Source organism: Hyaena hyaena, unplaced genomic scaffold, assembly GCF_003009895.1.
Source record: "Hyaena hyaena isolate Hyena2069 unplaced genomic scaffold, ASM300989v1 scaffold_689, whole genome shotgun sequence".
Classification (NCBI taxonomy): domain Eukaryota; kingdom Metazoa; phylum Chordata; class Mammalia; order Carnivora; family Hyaenidae; genus Hyaena; species Hyaena hyaena.
In genome coordinates this window covers 863,410-890,317 of record NW_024081322.1, presented here as the reverse complement: position 1 = coordinate 890,317, position 26,908 = coordinate 863,410, and the positions used below count along the sequence as shown (strand labels likewise).

Here is a 26,908-nt window from a genome sequence, read left to right as displayed (position 1 = left end):
AATTGTGTTTTTGTTAGGAATAAAACTTCATAGCTTTACAAAGAAATGTACCTGAAATAAAAAGAAATAAAGCAGCAATATACTTAAAAGTTAAAAAAAAAAATTAACCTTGTTACTAGTTTGGGAAGAAACACATCAATTAATTAGCTAATTAACTAATTTAAAATGGAGTAGCATGTGCTTACCATGGATTTTGGTATCTGTGTCCTATTTTATCAATAGCGGCTTGATTTATTTCTCCACACTGTAAAAGAAAGAAAACTAATGTAACCTGATTCCAGGGCAAATTGATACCAACATGCCTAACAGTCTATATTCCTAGTCAAAAAGGAAGTCGGTCTGGGAAGTTAAATAGAAATGGTAAATACAATTAAAACAACATAGCCTTTTGATTCGTGAATTGAGGGGAAAAAATACAAGAAGCACAATAAATATGATCCTGTGTGCTTACTTTCCCCGTCTGTAAAAGGGCAGATCTTAGCAGCAGGAAGAGTATAGTCCATAGTCTCTAAGCTCCTTTCTGTTTTTACGATTCTGTCTCTAAATAAGCAGGCATTTTAAACCCCGGTTCAGACTCGAAAGTCTAGCTCTTTTTATTTCACCTTCTCTTCATAGATTTAGCAAGTGTGGTGACAATCATGTAGGAAAGAGCTGGTTTATATACAGCCTGTGTAAAGTGTAGATCTGAAAACTCCTTTCAGAAAGCCTAATTTAGAATGTTGATAAAATATTTTGTAGCATAGAACCAGTTCCACATAAAACAATAACCCAATAATCCCCACACTCTCTCCTGTACACTGAAACGATCTATTATCACTGAAAAAATGACTTCTCAATATGGGCTACTTTGCCCCAGGAACTAGCCAACGGATGGCACATCTAATGAATAAGCATGGGGAATAGAAGTGACAAATTTATACTGAAAAGCGTTTCCGTCTATAATCGTGGCTGAATTTTCCATCCTTGGGTTAGGCGACCATGCTATGGATTATCAAAAGTTTTTCGCTTTAGTTTTGGAATGCAGTTTTCACTTATGTTGATATGGGATGCTATGTTCATAACATCTCAACGAGAAGCAAAATTATATTATAATTTCGACGTTGGAGGCATTACTTAGTCCTTTTTTTTTTTTTTTTTAAATCTTCCCCCTTTCTTCCTTTTCCTTCAAGCTTACTTTAGGACTTTGCTGATCAAGTCCTTCAGAGTTATTTGTGTTGACAAAGCAGATCTATTTACGTAAGTCATCTTCTCAGGGGTGAAAATGAAACCTTGGTCACTTCTAGCTCTTTAATATTCATGTGTGAAATACAAAAACAAAGGAAAGGACAAGAAAAACAAGATTTAAATGCATGGTTATCCCATTATTCCAGAGAAAATGTGAAAAGCGGTCATCTGTATAGAGTGGTAAGATCATGGTAGAACTTTGTCTCTCAGTTGATTCCTGACATGTGAGACCCTAAAACTTGACCTTATCTATTAACTTATAAATAACTTTATCATCAGCATTTTGACATTTCCAGGAATGGACAATCTTCTCTGATCTTTGTTCTCATTTTGAGTAATCAAAAACTGTCTCATCTTAATCTGGAAAGACTTTTATTAGAAGCAGGCAACAGGGGCACCTGGCCGGCTCAGCCAGTAGAGCATGTGACTCTTGATCTCAGGGTTGTAAGTTTGAGCCCCACGTTGGGTGTGGAGTTTACTTAAAATCAAAAGAAAGGAAGGAAGGGGAGGGTGAGAGAAAGAAAGGAAGAAAGAGAAAGAAGCAACAGATTCTTTTGCCACCTTTTTCTCCTAGAGCTATTAGTGTACATATAATGTCATAAAATATTTACCTAAAATAAACTGACTCTTCTCATCTTAATTTATTAATGAAATCCATTACAATTTACTTGGACAGTCATGCTCCCTGTGGTGTTAAATCTAGAGAAATTCAGAATCAAGAAGAAATATTTTTTTTGTTTTATTGGTGATTCATAAGAGTAAAAGAAAGACTGAATCAAAAACTAATTCAGCATTTCCATAGAAACAGGTAACAACTGATTAGTATAGTCTCTCTCTCTCTCCTTAATGTTTATTTAAAAATGAGAATGAGTGGGGGTGGGCAGAGAGAGAAGAGAGAGAATCTCAAGCAGGCTCTGCACTGTCAGCTCAAAGACTGTCTCAGGGCTCCATCTTACAAATTGTGAGATTACGACCTGAGCCAAAATCAAGAGTCAGACACTTAATCAACTGAGCCACCCAGGCAGCCCAGTACAGTCTCTGTTTTAAGGAAATTAGTTAATTTGCATCTTTTCAACTAGCAAAAATAATCATAACTCAAACGTGGGTATTTTCTATCAAGCAATCTTTAAATAAGCTTTATTAAATAAGACATTAATAAATGGGAAATATCTGCTAACAGTATTGAGGTACGGTGAATTAGATACAATTTCTGAAATGAGTTAAAAACTTCAATGTGAGATACTTTAATTGCAGACATTTGGAGCCCATTCTAGTTAACAACTGAAATCACTGCTTACTACTTTAACTTTTAATCTCAAACTACCTCTAGTCTGGTCCTGACATACTTAAGAAATCTTTCTGGGATTGATCATTGAGGAATCCTTTTGCTTTTTTTGCTATCCTTGGGTCAACGTGATTTTCTTAATATATCTAATTTTTATTTATTTACTTATTTTTACTAGAAAGAACTATTCCCCATCTCTATAACTATGAGGTCTTTCTTACCAGCAGAATGAATACAATGGCAATGAATTTCAAGAATGCATAGACACTAGGGTTTCTCTTCTCTAGCCTCTTCCTTGGTAACATAGAGCTCTTAGTACCAAACATTTGAGTGGAAAATTCCCTAAGGCTACCTTTTCTTATGCTAATGTATTTTTTCTTCACTTGCCTCAATTTGCAAAATATTACTGTTAACCCCTTAGGTGTCTTTCTTCCCACAGCCAGTGAGAAGCATTCTCATTGTTGTAGCTGGATCACCGAATTGCATAATGTTGCCTATTCTAGACAGAAACTATTGAAGGGAGAAAGGGGGCATAAAGGCCTTTGTATGAATGGAGCATTTGAAGTATTCATTTTATATTCAGAGCATGAGTAGAAACAAAACAATTCTTTCTGGAAAATGTCAGTGTTTAAGGCATGGATTCTGTGATGCATTTTTTTATTAAAATGCAAAAAATGAACAATGCAGAGACCCGTGATTCATTTTATGCTACATTATACATGAGCATGAGTTCCAACATAAATTATATCTTGGTATCTCTCTTTTTTTTTTTAACTGCAATGTTTTTAAATAATTTGAATTAATACATCAACTTCCAGCAAATAGATTCAGCATTGGGTTTTTTGAATTTGTTGACTATCGCCCCTGCACCTCTGTTTTCTGTGGAATACCCAAATCATGAGCAAAATATTCCATCATCGTTCTAATGTGCTTATAATAATATAATTAAAAAATCCATGTAGGCAAGAAAATATATATAAACATTAGTGATTATTGGATCCCATTTAATGAAACATTATCCTGGATATTTTGAGAAGAGCTGTACACACATATCTCATTTAATCCATTTAACAATATTCTAAGGTATCATCATCATCATCATCATCATCATCATCCCTGTGTTAGGCAGAATTCTAAGAAGACCCTCCCCATTCTCATCCCTTGATGTCTATACCGTCTTCCAGATAGTCCACCAAATACTAATATAATTACTGCTAGAAAAGGATTTTGCCGCTGTAATTAAGACCTAAATCAGTTGACTTTAAGAAAAGGAAATTATCCTCAGTGGACGTCACTTAATCAGGTCAACCCTTAAAAGGATCTAGGCTATTCCTGGAAAAGGGGATTTGAAACATGAGAGGGATTTGATATGAGAGAGATTCTCGGTGATTTTAAAGATGGAGGGGGCCACATGGTAAGGAATGTAAGCAGCTTCTAGATGCTGAGAGCAGCCCTTGGCTAATAGCCAGCAAAGAACTGGGACCTCAATCCTACGACCACAAGGAAATGAAATCTGCTACAACCACATGAACATGGAAGAGACCCCAAGCCTCGGATGAGATCACAGCCATTGCAGACACCTTGATTTCAGCCTCCTGAGACCCAAGCAGAGAACCCAGCCATGCCTTCTGGGTCTTCAGACCTACAGAACCATGAACAAATAAATGGGTGCTGTGTTAAGCTGCTAAATCTGTGCCCAATAAAAAGCTAATACAAGTCAGAGAAAGGTGAAGATCATATTATTTCACTCATAGGTGGAATTGAAGAAACTCAACAGATGAACATAAGGGAAGGGAAGTAAAAATAAGATAAAAACAGGGAGGCAAACCATAAGAGACTCAAATACAGAGACAAACAGGGTTGCTGGGAGGGTGTTGGGGGGATGGGCTAAACAAATGGGCTTTGGGGGCACTTGTTGGGATGAGCACTGGGTGTTATATGTAAGTGATGAATCACTAGGTTCTATTCCTGAGACCATTAAAAACCAAATTTAAAAGAAAAAAAGAAAACTAATACAATTCCCATTTTATAGATGGGTAAACTGAGACATTATAAAAACTAGGCAGCCTGGCATACAAAGAGAGAAAAAGGGGTAGACGAAAAGTTCTTCAATTGGCTACTTTTACTTGTAAGTTACATTCCATTCCTCATTAAGACCACAAACATAGATTTGTCCTAAAAAGCACTGTAAATGCTAGTTACCCCATTTATTCTCAGAGAGAAAACAAATACCTGTTATTCCCCACCACCACCCCCACTTCTCCAGGGTGATAAACATTCTCCTTATTCATTCTATATTCAAGGTACTCAAAGGTTTTCTTTTAAAACAAGACTAGAACTTGTTCTGTTGGAAATTGTTAGAATTTGTGAGGAGTAGCCATTCTACTCTCAGCCCTTTATCCAAAGTGGGTTGATGATCCCTATCAGAGTCTGAAATCTGAGCGGATTCAACTAATTCGCACAACAGAAAAGAGCTTCCCAAGTCTCTATTTGTGCTCAGTGCACAGTTTCTGATATATAATCAAGTGCCTGTTTTGCAACAGTTCTCACCCTTGGAGTTTTCTAATGTGTTGGCACTGTTGTTAATTCAAAGGCTAAAAAAGTGTGCTTCTTCCAAGTTAATTGTCCAATTAGCTTTACAACACAGAATTGCACCAGGCTTGGCAGCTCAGGCCGTATGAACGGTAACAGGATAAATCAGTTTCAATAAAAAAAAAATTTTTTTTAAAGACGGTAAATAGTTTCCAAATGACTATTGAATAAGCCAGGAGTAGAATAATTTTCAATCTAATGCACACTTAAAACTTCATTTCTTCCCTTCTGCAACTTGGTCTCTCAACAAAGACATCGCAGAAGTAAAGCCATCTCAGCGCCCATCCCCCATCACTTCTGGATAATCATCTCCACCATGCTAAGTGACAGAAGTGGTATTGCTGTCGTCAATGCAAAGTTCATTAAAACCCATCTCAGACCTCAAGTTGCTTAAAGCTATTTGGAATTGTGGCTGGACTGTGCAGTCCTGTTGTTGACAAGAGTCACGCTACAACAGCCCAAAGAAAACTTTCCTATGAGTTCTCCCACAACGGAGGGGACCCACAAGGATTCCTAACAGCACTTACTTTCGGTGCCATTTTCTTGGTGCCTAAGGACAGAACGGGGACCACATAGCAGGGATCCCCTATAGTTAATGAATCGTTTTCAGTTTGCTCAGCTAAGATATCTTGATATCCTAGGTTCAGCCTCGGAAAAAGGATAGATTACTCCCGATTGCTAGTCTTGTTTGGTATGCATTTTTGTAAATACTAATGAGGTACTCTGGGAGTACCTGAATAGTAGAGGAAACTATAATCCTAAACTGATAATAGATTAGATTAGAATTTCTCCCAAAGGTCTTCAAAAGCCAGGATAAATGCCAGATTTAGAAAACAGATGTCTTGGTATTTTAGCCACTTGTGCAGGGGGCATTAAATCGCTCTGCAGTCTCACAGTTATTTGATGACACAGTTAAAGGAGGCAGGCCATTGAGTTAAACCACAGGTTTACTAGAACCCACTCTCATTTATACAGTCTTTTCTTAGCTTTGTACTTCTCCATCATCATCAAATGATATTTGTTGAAAACCAATGGCTTATGCTTAATTGCTAACTTTGGGTAGTGTGAGTAAAAAGAAATGAAGTTTACCAATAGACACCTACTAGAGATGTTGTGTTAGGCTCTGCAAAAATTCGTAACCACCGTGGCATATTTTAAGACTTCTTTAATTAAAGAATAAGATCACCCCATAGGCACTAGATTATGGAATTCCTTTTCTTTCTTTTTTTCACATTTCCACATCCTAACAAAAGATGTGAAAATTAAGATGTATTTTTTCCCCAGTTCCCCAGTGGTATTTATAAAGTCACCTCAATCTGGGAGAGAAAGGCCTGTGCTTGGTTGGGGTGCCAGGTCAGCGGGGCTGGGCTGCCCAGTAAGATGTAGAGTGGCCATGTGCCTACCTACCAACACAGACGCTTCTCATCCCCAACATGTTATTCTTCACAGAACTGCTTTGAACACAAAATGGAATGCAAAGCAGTGATACATGCCTCCCTTATTGTTTTCATGGTCTGTTAGAAAAAGGAAATGTTAAACATAAAATGTATTTTCCAGAAGTTCAGCTACAAGTAACATTTTATAAGGAGATTGGTTCCTTCATTTTATCTGAGGCATCCTAGAAAGCCAAGTTTTGTAAAATGGGGAAAATAGAACATCTATGTATAAGGAGGTTAATGGTGTTAATATACTATTTTCAAGAAGAAGGAGGGTTATTTGGCCTCCCTCGTCAATGTTCCCCCTCCCTCACAGATGGTCAGCATGTGGCGCTCCTTCACAGAAGGCTTCCTGTGGTATCAGAAAATGCGTGACTTTATATAGCACTTAAGGATGAAAGGTGCTAATGTAATTATTTTTATATTAAACCACGAACTGTTAGGCTGCAAATAACTCTAGGAAGTATAAAGTGAGAGCTAAACACACATGCCCATCTGGGGAAGAACAGCAGCAATCCAAAGAGGTGCCTAATTTTAGAAAAGCTATTTCCTGTTTTCCCTTTATAACTTGGTTGATAAAGGGTGCTTTATTATCTTTTTAAAATCTTCTGTATTGATAATAACATCTGGAGATTAGGAGTGTGAGATCCTAGGAATTCTAATTGGGATTTATTTAAATAAATCCAGAGGCAAATAAGAAATTTGATGTGAAAAACCCTCAGACATCCTGAAATATGTGATTGGTGGTCTACATACTGATCACCTCCACACTGGCAATACTTTTTCCAGGGTGCATTTGAATATTTTCTAGGATACTGTTGCGTGAAGATAGACAGTTTGGAGGAATGCACGGGGTTGGACTAACACAAGAAAAGAAGGGACGGTTCACTAGGACTTCACTCTCTTCTCTTTTTTTTTCCATAGTGCTGAAGATTGAATTTGAAGCACTCAACGTGCTTATTAAATAGAAATTCAAAAATTCAAAAAAACCCTCAAAAATATCAAGCTGTTTCTTATTATATCAAATATGTGGGTGATATCAACTCATCATTCATTTTAATACTGTAAACAAAGTCTGTGGAGTACACATGAAGCAGAATGGAAAGCTGGGACAAAATTGAGAGCACCGTGAAGAAAGAAATGCACACTCTATAAGAGGAGGCAGTTGCGATGGCCACCAGCCAGACCCTGCCTTACTGAACAGCGATAACACAGATGTGCACTTTACATGCTGGCTTCAAGTTGAAGGTTCTGACTCTATGTTCTGTCATTTCATCTCATGCATATTGTACTCCTTCTAAGTCCTTGAATTCACAGCCTGAGTTGAAATCCTGGCTCTACCAATTCCTAGCTGTGCAGCCACAGACAAGGAAACTCACCCGTCAGTACCTCAGTTTTCTACTGTAAAATGGAAGTAATTACAGAAACCTCCTCACATAACAAATACTCCAGCTCTTCCTACGTTTACTTTCTCTAAATAAATTCACAGAGAGAAAATGTCTAATGAAGCAACCAATCTTGGATAGGGTCTATTCACATCCATCAAGAAACTCAATGTCTCATTAAAAGTCTGTTCAAATATCCCTAAAACTGTCACAGAGAAGACCTCTATTTTATAACACTGGAATTTGTGGCAGTTAAAAATGAGGCAGAAGTCTCAAAGTCGTGAAGATTTTACTCTTTATTATATCATACTGTATCTCATATAAATATATTTTTTGGGTTCCCCTAGTTCACTTTATTACTTTCTACAGATTTTCAAGTTGTTACACTCCATGATATATTGGTTGTAATATACGTTATGAGTAATTGGTTTAATATGGTCTTTGTGATCACACCTATGAACAGTTAGTCATCAAGTTCAGTATAACATTATTTCTGTGAGAAAACCAAATGACTTAAATCATTTGGCTATAAGGTCAGAGTGGGAGCAGAAAATGGTCCCTAGGAAGCCAGATGATTCTATTAAGGTTTGGGTTAAAGAAAGACCAGGAGAGAGGAGATGTGTCCAGCTAAGGAGTTAGAAATGCCCTTCAGTCTATCATGGGGTTGAAACCAAAGGAATTGTTTCAATGATCTTCATATATTCTTGCAGAAACAACACATACAGTTTGGCAGAAACTAAATCCATTTTTTTAAAAGAAGAATGGATTGTTCTTGAATCTAAGATAATGACAAAAGCAATGATTTTTACTGGTTTATATACACATGTATTATGATGACATTGCATCCCATATAAAAGTGAGGAGGAAATACCTAAACATAAAAAAGATTCAGAAGAGAAACCTGATATGGTGATTTTTACTGACCTCTGTGATGTGGAGAAAATTTTTCAGGTGTCACTCAGCCTGGAAGTTATTATCTTTCTACCCAAATCCACATGATCTGTAGAACTCTCCGAGTGCCTCAAATAGGAGAGACCATTCCCAGATAGGAAGCAGTTGCCCCAGGCATTTTACCAAGAGTCTAATGGAGGTGCCTGAGCTTCCTTAGGGGCCAGTCTTCTATAAACCTGGAGTGGTGGATTAGGAAGAGCAGCTGTTCAGGCTATAAAAATCCACTCGGTGAAGGTTTGTGCTTAAAATCAAAGTTCTGATCAATTGCAGTGAGAGACACAGGAGTCTCTGAAGATGGATTGAAACAAGGTGCCATCTTGGTCGGGGCTATTACAGACAGATGGTGGAGGGATGTAGAAGGGGTCCACGGAAGACAAGGAACCAGAGAAAGAACAGGAGGTCCCTTGAGATGTTGCCCTAAGTTACATCAAACTAAGGACTTAACCAAACACCTGGTGAAGAGGAATGTGACTTACTGGCAGGGACTCTCCTATATTGTTTATAATTAGGAGCTCATTTTTATGCATGGAGCATATGTTTGTATCAGCTCAAAGATCAATTCAGGCCAAGTCATATTGATCAGAGGTAGCTGCCTGAAGCATTGGGTTGATAAGGAATCTAAGTATGAAGGTAGACTCAAAAATGAATATCACCATCTGCCTAGAATGTCAAGAGGCAGCCATGCCCTGGTGCAGAGGGGAAGATTAGCAGCCTCCATGACAAACTCTAGGCTTTAACTGCTGGGTAAATTATATATGGTTATTTGCTAATATGTACAGTTGACCCTTGGACAACACGGGTTTGAACAGCACAAGTCCACTTATGTGGAATTCTATAAATGTACTTCATAGAATGTATATATGTACAGTTCTATACATGTATTTTCCCTTCCTTATGATTTTCTTAATAACATTTTCTTGTTTTAGTTTATTTTAGGAATACAGTATATAATAAATACTCCAAATGTCATCATCATCATTGATTATTTTATATTATCCTTAAGTCTTCTCGTCACAGGAGGCTATTAGTAGTTACAGTTTGGGGAATCAAAAGTTATGCACAGATTTTCAACAGCATGGGAGGTCAGCACTCGTAATCCCTTCATTGTTCAAGGGTCAACTGTATGGTCATTCTCAGTGAATCTTGTTTTCATTATAAAGTTCTGTGTCTTAGGAATTCTCTAATATATGTTCAAGGTTGTTAGGAGACAGGTACATCTTTGAAAACAATTCCGACCAACAAGCCAGGGCCAAGAAAGTGCACAAATGATAAGTAACAGTTCTCACAGCTTATGCCAAACAAGACCAGCTTCTTTTTTGTTTGTTTGTAATATTCCTTTATTATTTTGTAATCATCCTTTATTATCTTTTAGGAGTCTTTAAAATAGAATCTTGTTCACTCTTTTCTTCCTGATATTGATAATATCATTATTACACACAAATTCAGTCACTTAATCTTCCAGCTTAAAGAGCTAATTAGTTTTCCCTAATAGATCTTTAATAGAAATTTAAATTTTTATTTATTTTATGAAAAAAATTTCAGTATTGTTTATCGTCAATTTGGTTTCCATATAACACCAAGTGCTCATCCCAACAAGTGCCCTCCTCCATGCCCATTACCTCCTTTCCCCTATTCCTCACCCCCAGCAGCCCTCAGTTTGTTCTCAGCATTCAAGAGTCTCTCATGGTTTGCCTCCATCCCTCCCTCTCCTTAACTATTTTTCCCCCTTCCCCTTCCCTCTGGTCCTCTGTTAAGTTTCTTCTGTTCCACGTATGAGTGAAAACATATGGTATCTAACACCAGCTTCTGAGTGTGTCACAAGCTGGGGGAGAAAATCAATGTATGGTTCAGGCTCCATCTCACAGCAGTTAAGAAGACAGTGCAACCAAAGAGAGTAGTGATTTAAAGCCGTCTGTGAAATATGAATGAAAGAAACAGAATAAATACCTTCCTGGAAGGCTAGCTCATGGCTGACATCTCTTTTGGATTCACAGCTTGCTTCAAAGTCCAAGGAATATATGAATACACTTCATTTGAATAGATGAATGTGTTCTTAATATAAAGATAAAGAAGGAAGAGAAGCTATCCACACAGTCAAGATGGGCAGACAGATTGAGGGCCATGTACAAGAGCAGGGCGTCACCAAGAGAGAGGTAAAAAGGCAACAAAAGTTATGGACTTATTTCCAACCAGCTCCCTTGCTTGCTCTTCTCACTGGTGGCCAGTTTTGGTATTTAATCAAATGTCTGATCTTCATCTTTCTTGCTTAAGTGGAATAGGACACAGTTTAAGAACCCAAGCATTTGTTCTGTTTAAATGACACTGAGTCACTTTAAATACAACCACCACAGTACTAAGAGCGGACATTTGGATGTCAACCACTTGCCAGACATCATACTTAGTGTGTTCTTGTGTTCTCATATGTAACAAAAATAATATTAAATACATAGAGTGCTTGATATGAGTGAGGCACTGTTCCCAGCACTTTACAAATATTAACTTGCTTAGCATTTACAACTGCCCAGTAAGGTAAATACTAAGATTCATAATGAAGATATGGAAGAACAGAGGTTAAGGAACTCGCCCCAGGCCACTCACAGCTAGTAGGCGGCAGAACTACATTAGGAATTCAGGTGATCTTATGACGTGGACCTTCACCCACTGCTATGTGGAAGAGAAGGGAGCAGAGACACAGAGGTGAACTCGTTAGCTCAGGGTCACAGAGCTAAACCTAACTCAGAGTGAGGATTTGAATCTGGGTCTGTCTGACTTAAAAGACTGAGCTCCCAAACAGTTTCTTATACTGCCATAGGCTGGGCCAGAAAAAGCTTTTTCTTTTGTTGACCTGTACAATGTGAGGCTGTACCATATTGCCTGAAGCATTTGAGAAACTCCAATTATTTCACGATTGCATTTCAGAAAATGCAGAGCCCTGCCTGGAAAAAAGTCAGAATTCTCAGATTTTTCTTCTCAAATCACCTCAGTTTTCTCTGGTTTCAGAGGAGACTGTATAGGCGCGTGTGTACATATATAACACCAAAAGGAAAGAAGACAAGATTTCTAAGCACTCTTTGGCTAATTACCCTGGCGTATTCGATACAAGGGCATTATCAACACAGTGCATTTTAAAGATCTGGGACTCTCTAGGCTTGTGGATGATGTCCAGCACAGGCTTCTTTTAATACCACCCACTCATAACGCAGTGCTAGAACGGGGGACGTACGTGTGAATGTCGCGGCAGAAGTGTGAATCTGAATGCATTCCAAAGCCAAACACAAATGCTTTTGGATTATGCATGGCTTCCTTTTCTTCACACCTTTCCTCTCATGCATTAAAGGAACTAAAAGGGAATGACAGCAAGTCCATTTATGCACACATTTATTTTTCTGAAAAACTCAAATCTCATTATTTCTCAATGACACATTAAGAACATGACATTTCCTATGGAAGTCTACTCAGAAAGGATTCAAATCAGAAACAATATGCTATGAAGAGCATATTGAAGAGCAGTACCTTGATGTGAAAGCCAGTCTGAAGCCGTGTTTGGTTGATAAAATCAAACTCTGGTATTCCCCAACCAATTTCACCAACATACTCATATTTATATTTTGCTGGTAAGCAACTGTTTGAGGCAGGCCTCCATAAATATCTGAGATCTCCAGTCTTTTCTAATGCTGGGCGCTTTTCTCCTATATAGGAAATGTGCTGATGGACCTTCGGTAGATGATCCTTTATATAATCTGGGCCTTAAAAAGACAGAAAGACTTTTTTAAAAAAAAAAAAAACTTTATACTCTATTCTCAAATGCATTTGTCATTTTAAGTGGTGAAAATAATAATACTAATGATTATATGATATTTGCTAGATTCTAGGTGCTATTACAAGCCTTTTAGATATATTCATCCTTATAATAACTGAATGAGATAGGTAGTATTATTTTCTCCAATATTGGCAGGGGGAGGGGGCAGAAATGAAACAGAGAAAGATTGGTTACTTTTCCAGAGTCACAGCTAACAAGCTCTTCCTTGCCAGACAGGCTGTCTCACAGTTGGGTTCTTATTTACCCCCTCCCCCCCCCATCCACTGCTTTCTTTAGAACCAATTTAATCCAGACTTATCTTTTTTTTTTAATGTTTTAAAATGTTTATTCACTTTTTAAGAGAGAGAGAGAGAGAGAGAGAGAGCATGAGTGGGGAAGGGGTAGAGAGAGAGGGAGACACAGAATCTAAAGCAGGCTCCATGCTCTGAGCTGTCAGCACAGAGCCCCACATGGGGCTCGAACTCACAAACCTCAAGATCATGACCTGAGCTGAAGCTCGATGCTTAACCAACTGAGCCACCCAGGTGCCCCTAATCCAGACATATCAACTCATGTCACACTTGCAGGATGTATGCCTTCAGACATTGGGGGGTCTGATCTAGATAGATAAAATCCTGAAATGAGAATTGGGAAATTTCCTAAATGTATCAGAAGCAACTGGAAAATGGAGAAGACTCCCAGATGAGAAGAGTAGCTTATAACAGATGATGACCAAAGGCAGAGATATTTAATAAATATTGGTATTTTAAATGTAAGACAGTGAACAAAAAGAAATCTGTGAATTGGGGAAGTGGGTAAAATAGGCCAAAATAAGAGAAGCTCTGGGAAAGGATCACTTAAATGAACCTGATGTTCAAAGGTGAGGATGTGAAACATAAAGGGGAGCAAAGTTCTATGGGAAGAATGGTGCTGATTTAAAATAGAAAGTGAGGGGCTGACCAGCAGGCGTTTCAGAAGTCCCTGAACCCACACTGCTGCAGGATCGTATGGAGAGATTCGGCACACAAAGAAGAAACTCCATTCCTGCTACCAGAAGTTGACCAAAGACCTTGGAGGCAGAGGCTGTGTTGTGATCGTGATGTCACCTCTTGTCCCTGTGGCTCCTTCTCTCATTTGGCTCTTGGATCAGGGGGCCCAGTGTTTGCAGAGTGTACGGACGGGCCAGGGCTTTGACCGGGTACTATGATGGAATGGTCAATGTGCTAACAAGTCTGTGCTTAGAAAAGTCATCTAAGCTTTCCAAGGTAGTTGAAAACATGAAATTGCTCATCAGACACACGATTTGGACAGATGTTTCTGCAGCCTCCTAATCAACATCACTCCCCATGGTGCACTGAGTACTCCCTGTGGCTAATTCCCATGAATACATGGTGGCTTCACTTTTATTCATGTCGGGTTTTCACTCGGGTATAACTACCTTGGTAAAGAATAGAATGGCCAGAGCAGGAAGAACTGTTTTCTTTCTCAGTGTGACAGGTGTTGCGGTCTTATCTACAAAACTTCTGTCAGGAGGAATTTGTGCCTCAGGCTCCTCTGAACAGGATGAAATACAGAAGAATGGTGGTTAGTCTTGCTGAAATTTCAGCGTACACTTAGACCACTGTTTTCCCAAATGTTTCATCAGATGCCACTTCCTTGAGTGCACCATGAAAATATATGTGTGTGGGGTGGGGATGCTTTAAAGTCAAAAACATTTTGGAACACTGCTTGCTCCTTTTGCCTTTTAGATGCACATAGCACATGAAAGCAAAGTAAAAGCTCTGAGAAATCCTATAGTAACGAAACTTGTTTACAATTAGGTGGACCCAGTGTTTCCCAAACTTATTTAAACATGGGTCTTCTTGGAGCGCCTGGGTGGCTTAGTCGGTTAAGCGTCTGACTTTCGCTTAGGTCATGATCTCACGGTTCGTGGGTTCGAGCCCCGTATCGGGCTCTGTGCTGACTGCCAGCTCAGAGCCTGGAGCTTATTTCAGAGTCTGTGACTCCCTCTTTCTCTGACCCTCCCCTGCTCATGCTGTCTCTCTCTCTCTCTCTCTCTCTCCTAGAAATAAATAAAACATTAAAAAAATTTTAAAAAAAAACAAAACATGGGTCTTCTTTCCCCACTGGGTCATGTTTACACAGTCCACAGATGCCAATAGATTTGGGGAAATATCCTTTGTGTAATGTTGCAGTTATCATTAAAAATTTTACATCACCACATACTGCTACAAATTTGAGAGAAGGTCTATATCTGTAGTTAGTCCCTAGTCACTTTTAATGTTTATTTTTTTGAGAGAGAGAGAGAGGGAGAGAGAAAGAGAGCATGCAAGGGGCAGAGAGAGAGAGAGAGACAGAGAATCCCAAGCAGATTGAGGTGGGGCTCGACCTCACAAACCGTGAGATCACGACCTGAGCAGAAATCAAGAGTCGGACTGAATCAGCCGTCCCTGCAATTAATTTTTAAAAAGAGCCATTACTTGACAGCTGAATCAAAAGCACTTGGTTTTAGACAGTGTCGAGGAAGGTGCGAATACTCTACAAACCAAGACTATGTTTGTGTGGAGGGGGATGATGGGCAGGGGGCTCCTATCGGGGTTCTCTGTGGCTTTAGTCAAGTCACTGGGCTTGTCTCAACTCCTGTTTCCTCATCCGTGCTTTAGGAATGGCACGATGCAATATTCACAGCACAAGAGATTCCTGGGAAGACCCTGGCCACACAACTGACTCAGGCATCTGCCTTCTGAGACAGAGGCAGCTGGATGCCGGAGTCCGAGGGAGGCCCTGCGTTTCCAGCAGACCCCCCTACAGCCATCCCAGTGCTTACCGCACCAAAAAGTCCACATAGCACTACCCGAAGAGAAATACACAGAAATGTGCTTTCCTTAATGAGACAGTTCCACAGGTGTTTGGCTTTAAATGACACATTTTTGTTCTTCCAAACCTCTTCCTCCAGGGTCTAGACTCTATGCTGGATCGGATTCTCTGCTTAAGAGTCAGGCTTCCAATTCATGTGCAACCCGTGGTCTCTTTCATTTTCCTTTAACAATTATCATCTCTGTTCGGCTACAGTGGCTACATTCTTAGGGTGTTTCTAGTTGTTTTTCATCATATGGCAAGTTTTTCTCCATCTTTCATCCTCTTCCCCAAACTCCAGCCCTCACTTGCCACCAGTGACGTTGGCAGCTCCTGGGTTCACAAGTCCCTTCCCTTGCCCATCTTCTTGAAAGTTCTCTTTTGTGTCTGAAGACTTGTCTAGTGGAACAGCTAGCAGCTATAGGCTTACACAGAGCTGCCCAACATCTGTCCATCAGCCCTAACTCTTCCTCCGCTGTGAGAGCCACGTAAAGATAGGAGGAGATGTACTTCCCCTAAAACCTGTACCAGGCTTTGTGGCTCCACATTTCTCCATTGTCTGCCCTGGAAAAACTGTGTGTACTTTCCTTCTTCCCTCTACGTGTGCCCAACAGTCCTTGCTCATTTGTACTGAAATTCTAAAGGTACAGTTAAAGATATGGTTTCAAAGCTAAACTACTGTAGGCTCAGATCCTGGCTTTGTCTGAGGCTGGCTTTTTGACTCAGGGAAAGTTATTCAGCCTCTGAGTTTTAGGCTCCTCATCTATAAAATGAGAGTAGTGATGGCTACCTATCTTGTAGCCATGTTGGATGGAGAGGAGAGAATCAATTTTATTTAAAGGATTGCTTAGCTGAGAACGTGGCATATAATATACAGCTGTTACTATTATTATTAGTGTCGTTTCCTCTTTTTTGTTTGTTTTTTGTTTTTGTTTGATGTTTTGTCTTGCTAAATCTCTTTAAAACATATTTTAGGAGCTTTAACTGATGAATGTTTTCTTCCTTATTATGAAGAAATTCCAGTTCCTTTCCTGACAGCTCATCTAGATCAGGAGTTGGTAAACTTTTCTTTCTTTAAAAAATTTTTTATTTATTTTTAAAATTTACATCCAAGTTAATTAGCATATAGTACAACAACGATTTCAAGAGTAGATTCCTTAATGCCCCTTCCCCATTTAGCCCCTCCCACAACCTCTTCAGTATCCCTCTGTTTGTTCTCCATATTTAAGTCTCTTATGTTTTGTCCCCCTCCCTGTTTTTTATTTTTGCTTCCTTTTACTTTGCTTCATCTGTCTTGTATCTTAAAGTCTTCAAATGAGTGAAGTCCTATGATACTCGTCTTTCTCTGACTGACTCATTTCACATAGCATGATACCCTCTAGTTCCATCCACGTAGTTGCAAATGGCAAGATTTCATTCTCTTTGATTGCTGAGTAATACGCCATTGTATGTATATACCACATCTTCTTTATAAGGGTTGGCAAACTTTTCTTATAAAGAACAAGAGAGTAAATAGTTTTGGCTTTGTGGGGCATACCCACAAATACCATCTCTAATCACCCGACTGTCCCACCGTTAGGCAGAAGCATCTGTAGACAATATGTAAACAAGTGAGCATTGTTGTGTTCCAATAAAACTTTATTTATGAACATTGAAATTGTAAGTCCATGTAATTGTCACATCTAACAAAATCTTCTTCTTTTACTTTTTCTCTACTTGATAATCTAAAAGCCATTCTTTATTCACCAGCTCTACAAAAACAGGTGGCAGGACAAATTTGATTCAAGAGCCAAGGTTGGCTGACTTCTGCTCTAGATGGTGGGAAGATGGTGGACACTAAGGAAGCAGATTGTCACAAAGCCTTGAAAGAGCACAGACAGGCAAATCTGGGAGGTTTTCCAATAAGCTTCATCTGTTTAAGCCAATGCTTGAAAAGGACCCAGCTATGGCATGTGTCAGTAGAGAAAGAGAAAATTCCATCTTGGAGGCAAATGTCTCTTTCTGACCTCTTCTCTACATTTACAGTGTTTCATTTAATGAATCAAATCAGTCATTTGTTTATTCTTTCACTTATTCATTTATTGAGCAAGTATTTCTTGATCTATATGTCAGGTACTGTTCTGAGTGCTGGGGATATATGAGTGAGCAAACCAAACCCTCTATCTTCATGGGCCTTGCATTTCCTTTGAGAGGCAGGCAATGAAATAAAGTCATTCATTATCTATCATTTGGCCTATCACAATAACCTCCTAACTAGTCTTGGCTCTAGTTTCTATCCTTTACAATCCTCCATACAGCTTCCTAAAGTGAACTAAAACTCAGCTAAAGTAAATACCTCCTCTCCTAAAAAAAAAACACATGAAGTGGTTGTCTGTGGTGCTTGTAATTTCTTCCATCTAAGTTTCTTAGGATTGCTGATTAGTTTCTTCATAATCTGACCTTAGCTACTCATTCTTATGTTCTTTCACTTTTTTCATTATCAAAATTCATCTTTCAAGGCATATTGTAAATGATGCTTTTCTAGAAAACACCCCTAATCCCCCAAGTCAAAATTAGACACTAGCATACTACTTTTGCAGTAGTTTCTTTTAATTTCGCCTTCCTTTTTATATCATATTTATTGCATCTTCTCTATTTTTAAATTTTTCTAATGTCTATTTTTTTTTTAATTATTTTTATTTATTTCTAGGAGAGAGAGAGACCGCGTGAGCAGGGGAGGGTCAGAGAGAGAGGGATTTACAGACTCTTAAATAGTCTCCAGGCTCTGAGCTGGCAGTCAGCACAGAGCCCGATGCGGGGCTCGAACCCACGAACCGAGAGATCATGACCTAAGCGAAAGTCGGACGCTTAACCGGCTAAGCCACCCAGGCACCCCTAATGTCTATTTATTTTTGAGACAGAGTGTGAACAGGTGAGGGGCAAAGACACAGGGAAACACAGAATCCAAAGCAGGCTCCAGGCTCTGAGCTGTTAACACAGAGACTGACATGGGGCTCATGAACTGTGAGATCATGAACTGAGCCGAAGTTGGATGTTAACTGACTGAGCCACCTAAGCGGCCCTAATCTTCTCTATTTTTAAACCCCTAGAGGGTAAAGGCTATGTCTATAAACTCTTTTCAAAAAGGTTCTTTAATTGAAATATATTTGATATATAACACTACGTGAATTTAAAGTGTACATGTTGATTTGATATATATATTGTAATATGATTGCCATTATAGTGATAATTAAGACATCTATCCTGTCACATAATTAAATTTCTCTTTTTTCAAATATCTATTTCTTTTTGAAAGAGAGCAAGCGAGCAGGGGAGGGGCAGAGAGAGAGAGAACAGAGAGAATCTCAAGCAGGATCTGCACTGTCAGCATGGAGCCTGATGCAGGGATCAAACTCACGACCTATGAGATCATGACCTGAGCCAAAATCAAGAGTTGGTTGCTTAACCAACTAAGCCACCCAGGTGCCTCTAAAAATTTCTTTTTAATGGTAGGAATAATTAATACCTAGTCTATTGGCAAGTTTGAAAAAATAATACAGTATCATTGTCTATATTTATGCTGTGCATTAGATCCCTAGGACTTATTTACTACTCTTTGGAAATTTGCACCCTGAAACATCTCTCTGCCCCATCCTCAACTTCCAGGTGCTGGTATCCATTTAAAAAAAAAAAACCATTTTACTTTATGTCTTCACAAGTTTGGCTTTTTTAGATTCCACATAAGTGATATATAGTACTTGTTCTTTCCCTTGTTTTACTTCACATGATGTCCGCAAGTTCCAGCCATATTGTTGCAAATGGCAAGATGGTCTTCTTTCTCGTGCTGAATAATATTCCACTGTATATATGTATTACCTCTGTAAATTCTTAATTGCCAGCAGAGTCCTTGAACAGAGTTGGTCCTCAAGAAATATGTGTTGAATGCTGAAGTGAATCATTTGCTGAATAAATGAATTAAAAAATTCCACCGTAAGGGGTGCGTGGTTGGCTCAGTCAGAAAAGTGTGTGACTCTTGATCTATGGGTCATGAGTTCAAGCCCCACGTTGGGTGTAGAGATTACTTAAATAAATAAACCTTAAAAAAAATTCCATCATAAGACAGGAGGCATAAAAACTCATATTAAAAGAGAAGCAAGCACTTCTTTAAGTATCTAAAGTATCTACTTTCCAGAGCTGCTTCAAACCTCCTATTTTGGATTTTATGATATGACAGTTAAGGGTAAAGTCAGAGGAAGAACTGCTTTTCACAACATTTATTTTTAGTAGTTAGAGGCAGAGAGAAGGATGAGAGCTCATAGTAATATTGCTTCATTCTATAATATTGCCTCATGAGGCTACTTCTCCACTTCAGTGACCAAGATGAAATATTCCAGGGAAATAAATCGAAAGGAATCAAGTGGAACATGGAAATGAGTGTTTTAATGAGTATATTTGGAAATCTGTTGACAATATGGGCATAAATTTGCCAATACAGATGTGCCGTGCAGAAAAGTGGGCTTATTGGAGACTCGAGGCAAGGCAGATGTCAGAGGTGACAGTGGGAATGTGAAACTATAAAAGGAACTCTCCTGGGCACACCTGACATATGCATGTAGGGGCAAGAAGAGAGGAGACGATGCTAGAAATTAATTTGTGCCACTGCTAATGTGAACAGGACTCTCAGATTCCAACAATTACCACAGAATGGACCCAGGGATTGGAAAAATTGTAAGCACTTTATTTCAATCCCATTGGTGCAGTTATGTGTTGGGTCTAACCATTAAATGGACTAAAAGATTAAGTTTGTCAGCTTTCTGAAAGAGCCAAATAAACATCAGGCAGACACACCCTTGCTACATATATTTGTTCTTCTCTCAAGCATTGTAAAACTCCTGAAAACATTAAGGGACAGCCTCCAATAAACTCAAACTGCCTCCAAAAAAGTCATGGGATTATTGTGTCAATAAGGTAACTTATATGATGATTACATATAAATTTATACATTGGAATTTAGAGTTATGAGAAATTAGAGATTTCACCTGACACACACAGTTTAGCTGATGGTTGAACTAATACTGATGGCACGCTATTGAGTGCCCTGAGCTGGGTCAGAGTGAAGAAAGATTAATAAGACATGACCTCTGTTTTTCTGGTTTTTCATATGCCGTGGACTGAATGACTGTGTCCCCCTCCAAATTCATGTTAACACCCAAGGCCCAACGTGATGTTTCCTTCCCACAAAAAGTTGGGCCTGTGGGAGGTGATTAGGTCATGGGGGTGGAACTCTCATGAATGGGTTTAGTGCCCTCATTAGAGACCCCAGAGAGCTCTCTCGGCCTTTCTGCCATTTGAGGTTATAGCAAAAAACACGGCCATCTATGAACCAGGAAGTGGGCATGCACTGGACACAGAACCTACTCTCACCAGGTGCCTTGGTCTTGGGCTTCCCAGCCTCCAGAGTTACGAGAGAGAAAGTTCTGTTGTTAACAAGTCACCCAGGGCTATGATATTCTACGATATTAGCTCCAAACAGACTAAGACACTATACAATCTAAAGAAGACTACGCTCATCTCCTCTAGGAAACATTGTCTCCTCTCATGACAGACCCTGTTATTCACTGAAACTTTAAAGTGCAGTGTGATGTATGTTTCATGTGCCTGCTTAGGTTTCCTACTTGTTTCATGAGGCATGCCTTTTCTCTCTGCTTGTCATGCCAGCCTGTGTTAGTGCCTTTTAGAGAAATGAACTGCCTTCTGTTTGCTTTGTAACTTTCACAGCATTCTGGGCAGTGCAATCCACTAAGCAAACACTGTAATAGTTATTGAAAGGATGACTACTTTTATCAATAAAGTTGCTGATATAATCCAAAAATATAAAATTCCATATTTTTCCTGGTGACTACAGAAAGAAGGCAGGATCAAAAGTTTTGCAAACATCTCTGGACTTCTACTTGGAAAATAAAACTGATAGACTCATCCTGACGAAACTTTGCAAAACTTTCCACTTGTTCATCTCACTTGAGGGCGAAATAGAAGTAGATAATAATAAATAGGTTTTGTTTTTTTTGTTTTAAATGTTTACTTATTTAGAGTGCGCAAGTAAGCAGGGGAGGGAGGAGAGACAGAGACAGAGAGAGACAGAGAGAGAGAGAGAATCCCAAGCAGGCTCCGTGATGTCAGCAAAGAGCTCACCATAGGGCTCAGTCTCATGAATCTTGAGATCATGACTGAGCCAAAATCAAGAGTCAGACATTTAACCAACTGGGCCACTGAGGTGTCCCTCTTTTGGTTTTTATCTTGGGAACTTTCCTAGTAAACAGGTGCATAAAATAGTCAATTGTATTATAAGGAACTTTTTACCATTCATGGAAACAGGCTCTAGATGTCTCTATGAAGAAGAATATTTAAAAGATTTATGTATGTAGTACTAATGAAAATTCACTAGAGTACTGTAAATAACAGGAAATCCTTGGCAAATGGATTAAATAATAAGGAAACTTATTATGTTGTATAATAAGATCTGTGATATGAAGATTCTGTGGTTGCTTAACCCAGGAGTGGATGCCTTCAGAAATGCAGGTTCTTTCCATCTGTGTGTTTGGTACCCTCAGTGTACCAGGCTGCATCCAGGTAAGCTCCCCTTGACCTTCCAGCGAGGCTATCCGGACCAGGTATCATATGCAGATACCATAATGCCCATGAGGGGGGGTGTGTGTTTCATCAGTGGAGAAGCCTTTCCTAGAAAACCCCAGATGAATTGCTCTCTCTTTTCATTGGCCAAGGCTGAGTCATTCATCTCTTCTCAAAACCAAGCCCTGGCAAGAGGATTGAGATTTCAGTGACTGGCTTAGATGAGTCAGGGTTTAACCCTGAGTCATGGGAGGTGACTGTAGAAGTCCAAACAAAATGGAGGCTTTCTAGAAAGGAAGAGGGTATATTGACCTCAGAGTTTCTGCTACAAAGCATACAGGGTAATGTTCCTCAGAGGGAAAAAAGAAAAAAGAAAAAAAGAAATTCACTCATACAAATACACACATTTATATAATGTAACTTTCTGCTGCTTTGCAATCAATTTTTAAGATGCCATGAATTACTTAAAGTTAACCCTCCTTTGGTTCTTGATCATGTGGTAAATTATAATGTCTTGGTGTTTGTGCTCTCCTGCTTGAGGATATAGCTTTATACTGAAACGATACAAAGAAATGGAGGCAAGCCATGGGCTCCATCAGAATTCATCTTCTTTATTTTTTAAATTTATTTTTTAAACTCAAAAATTTTTATCTTATTTTTTTTAAGAGAGAGAGAGCTGGGGAGGAGCAGAGGGTGAGGGATAGAGAGAATCCCAAGCCGACTCCACACCCAGTGCAGAGCCTGACACGGGGCTCGATCTCCCAGCTGTGGGATCATGACCTGAGCTGAAATCAAGAATTGGAGACTCAACTGACTAAGGCACCCAGGTGCCCCAGAACTCATTTTCCTAAAATGTGAGGGAGAGAGAGCAGTTGCTGGTGTTACTCTTCATTTAAATCCTTTGATAGACAGCAGAGATTTGGAAACCTTTCTATAAAAAACAGAGGAAATGTTTTAGGCTGACACAAATTCTCATCCCTACCACTGCAGCACAAAAGCAGCCATGGGCAATATGTAAACTATTGCGTGCCTACATTCCAACAAAACTTCATTTATGGACCCTGGAGTTAGAATTTTAATAATCTCATGTGTCACAAAATATTTTACTTTTTTCCAACTGTGGTACATAGTACAAAACCAGGTGTCAAGCCAGATTTGATCCACAGGCTAGAGTTTACTAATCCCTGATCTAGAGCACTTCTCATATTTGCCTTTTATTTTATAATCTGCCATTCTTATTTAGAGAAGAATCTTCTGTGTTGATTACTTTAGAAAAGTAGGTACTTTAAAAAAAGCATTTCCTTTAAGTGCACTCTCTTGCATGAAAGAGTTCACTTTTTATTTGTACAATAGGTTCCTACAGAGAACGTGGCTTTCTTGTACTTTGCTGATGTTAATTTGGTCTCATTTCACTTCTCACTTTGCGATCATTGATTTTGTTATTATTAGGATTGCATATGTTACCAGTGAAGAGATGCAAATATGGTTAGCCTGCCAGTGCAAAAAAAAAAAAAAAAAGAATGGAGTGAGATACTAAGTTAAACAGATGGATTGCGAATAACAACATTAGGTAAGAATTACACTGGGTTTACCCCACTGGAAAGAGCTGAGAGGGTATGCATTGCTCCATTAGGGCTCTGAGTAATGATGGTAATTACCACCTAATCCAAAGAGAAGAACATAACTCACACTGAACTGGGTAGAAACAGTTACTCAAGCTATGGGGCTAAGAACTGTAAAATGTACCAGGTTTGCTTCAAAAGAGAAAAAGGGAGAAATTTCTCACTTCAGATGTAAACAACAATAGAAAGGCACATCACAATTAGACACATTAAAATGTAATTTATTAAAATAACACTTCTTAGCCTAGATGATATATAGCAATTTCTTTCTCTATTCCCTGGACAAACAGTATATCAGGAGAGGCTTGTCTATTTCTAGATGGCAGAAAGCGAATTCAATTTAGATCAAGGCAATTTAGACTAGTAAGTGGTATTTCTCACCTTGTAAATTACATAATAAACAAGTAGAGGGACATCTGGTTGGCTCAGTCGTTAGAGCATGTGACTCTTGATCTTGGGGTCATGAGTTCAAGCCCCACGTTGGGTGCAGAGATTAGTTTTTAAAAAAAAAACAAGTAGAAGTGGCTAAAAATCCTGTAAGAAAAATATGTTGAACCTGCTATTTGGATTACTGAGAAATATTTAATTGTAAAAAGCAAGAAAATGGTAATCAGTACCTAGGTACTCTTTACATTTGTTGTATCTTTTCTGTTATACCCTTTCTATTTGGATGGCTGGCAGACTCATGCTCCCAGGTAGTTAAAAGGACTGAAATAAAATGACTGTTTATTCCTGGAATAGATTTCCCTGTGCTGCAGTGGTTTGCTTTTAAAATGGATTGTGAACAGGCACAATATTAGACTCACAAACCCACATGAGAGCAGACATTTATAAATAAATTATTTTAAATTTCCTTATTGCTCCATATCCAAATATCCTTTGGGATCTGTTTTTCCATCCTGTGAGCAAACATTTTCCTCTAGATTACACTTGGTATAAGAGAAAGAGCATTTGGACAGGAAGAATGGTAACTGGAATTTTGGTTTTAGCCTTGTTGCCATTAGCCAAGTGAACTTGGGAAGGTTATTTTGTCTTCCTTGGTTACTTTCAATTTCTTTTTCTTTTTCTTTATTTTTCAACAACTCTATTGAAGTGTAACTGAAATGCAAGAAACTGCATATACTTAAAGTGTATACAACTTGTTAACCTTTATGTATATGTACACATGTAACAAGTTTGCCAGATAAATATAGGATACTCAATTAAATTTGTATCTCAGGTACACAAAGAATACTTTTTTTTAGTATAAGTAAGTTCCAAATATGTTACAAATATATAGTATATGTGTGGTACATATACTAAAAAAAATTCTGTATCTGATTTTAAATTTAATTGAGCATCCTATATTTTTACTTGCTAAATTGGGCAACCCTAGTCATGAAATATCACCACAATCAAAATAAAGAACATATCCATCACCCCCAAAGTTTCATCATGCCCCTTTGCAAATCCTTTTTCTCATTCCCGGCCTTTTCCTATACGTAGGCAACCACTTATCTGCTTTCTGTTCCTATAATTAATTGACATTTTTTATAATTGTATATAATTGGCATTATACAATATACACTTTTATTGGTCTGGCTTCTTACACCAAACAATTATTTTGAGGTCATCTTTATTATGACATACACCAATAGCTTATTTCTTTTTATTGCCAAGCAGTATCTTATCATATGGTAGGTAACAGTTTATCCTTGTTGATGGACTTTAGGGTTGTTTTCAGTGTGTAACTCTTACAAATAAAACTGCTATGAACATTTGCATACAGATCTTTTTATGGAAATGTGCTTTCATTCTCTTAGGTAAATACCTAGGAGTGGAAATGCTGGGTCATATGGTGGGCTACTAACTTTTAAGAAACTGCTAAATCGTTTTCCAAAGTGGTTATATCATTTTACATTTCTGCCCACGTAGTATGAGAGTTCCACTTTCTTCACATCTATACAAGTACTTGGTAGAGTTGGTCTTAATTTTTACCATTCTAATAGGTGTATGGTGGTGTCTCATTGCTGTTTTATCTTGCATTTCTCTAACAATTGATAATATTGAGACTCTTGTGCTTACTGGCCATCTTCTTGGATGGATTATCCAAATCTTTTGCCCATTTTTTAATTGCATTGTTTTCTTATTGAGAGTTTTGAGAGGTATTTAAAATTTTTTTAATGTTTTATTTATTTTTGAGAGAGAGAGAGAGAGAGAGAGAGAGAGAGTATGAGCAGGGAAGGGTCAGAGAGAGAGGGAGACACAGAATCCGAAACAGGCTCCAAGCTCTGAGCTGTCAGCACAGAGCCCAACCTGGGGCTCGAACCCACGAACTGTGAGATCATGACCTGAGCTGAAGTTGGACACTCAACCAACTGAGCCACCCAGGTGCCCCCGAGAGGTATTTATATATATTCTGAATACAAGTCTTTTATCAATATGTATTTTGTAAATATTTTCTTCTAGTCTGTTCTGTGTTTATCCTCTTAACAGTGTTGTGTGGAGCGTAATTTTGATACAGATCATTTTATAAATGTTCCTTTTTTAAGTTTATTTATTTATGTAGAGAGAGAGGAGGAGAGAGTGGGAGAGGGGCAGAGAGAGAGGGAGAGAGAGAATCTCAAGCAGGATCTACATTCTCAGCACAGAGCCTGATGCTGGGCTCTAACTTATGAACCTTGAGATCATGACCTGAGCCAAAACCAAGAGTTGACACATAACTGACTGAGCCTCTCAGGCACCCCTATAAATGTTCTTTTAAGGATCATACCTTAGGTGTTGAGTCTAAAAAATTTGATCCAACCCAAGGTCACAAAGATTGTCTCCTCCATTTTCTTTTACATGTTTAATAGTTTTAGGTTTTTCATTTAGGTCTACGATTGATTTCAAGTCAATTTTTGTATCTGATGTGAGATATGGTTTGGAAAGTTCAATTTTTTTTGTATATGGATATTTAATTGTTCTAGCACCATGTTTAAAAGACTGTCCTTTCTCAACTGAATTGTGTTTGCTCATTTTTTAGTAATTTACATTTCACTAACTTATTTTAGTGATATATATACATATATCACTAACTATATACATTGCTAAATAAATGTGTGTATACACACACACACACACACACACACACACACACACACACATACAGATGTACATACACAGTGGTA

The 26,908-nt window shown here is 38.5% G+C and overlaps 1 protein-coding gene across 1 annotated transcript in view; it reads right to left on the bottom strand.

The window, feature by feature from the left end:
- The window catches only part of CUNH4orf45 (chromosome unknown C4orf45 homolog), a 94,157-nt gene that overhangs the window by 42,816 nt on the left and 24,433 nt on the right, over positions 1 to 26,908 (bottom strand). The window contains exons 2-3 of the mRNA XM_039217439.1: positions 12,387 to 12,619; positions 186 to 244 (exon numbers count right to left, since the gene is read on the bottom strand). Of these exons, the coding sequence (XP_039073370.1) occupies positions 186 to 244; positions 12,387 to 12,619 (292 nt within the window). The remainder of the gene's footprint in view (positions 1 to 185; positions 245 to 12,386; positions 12,620 to 26,908) is intronic.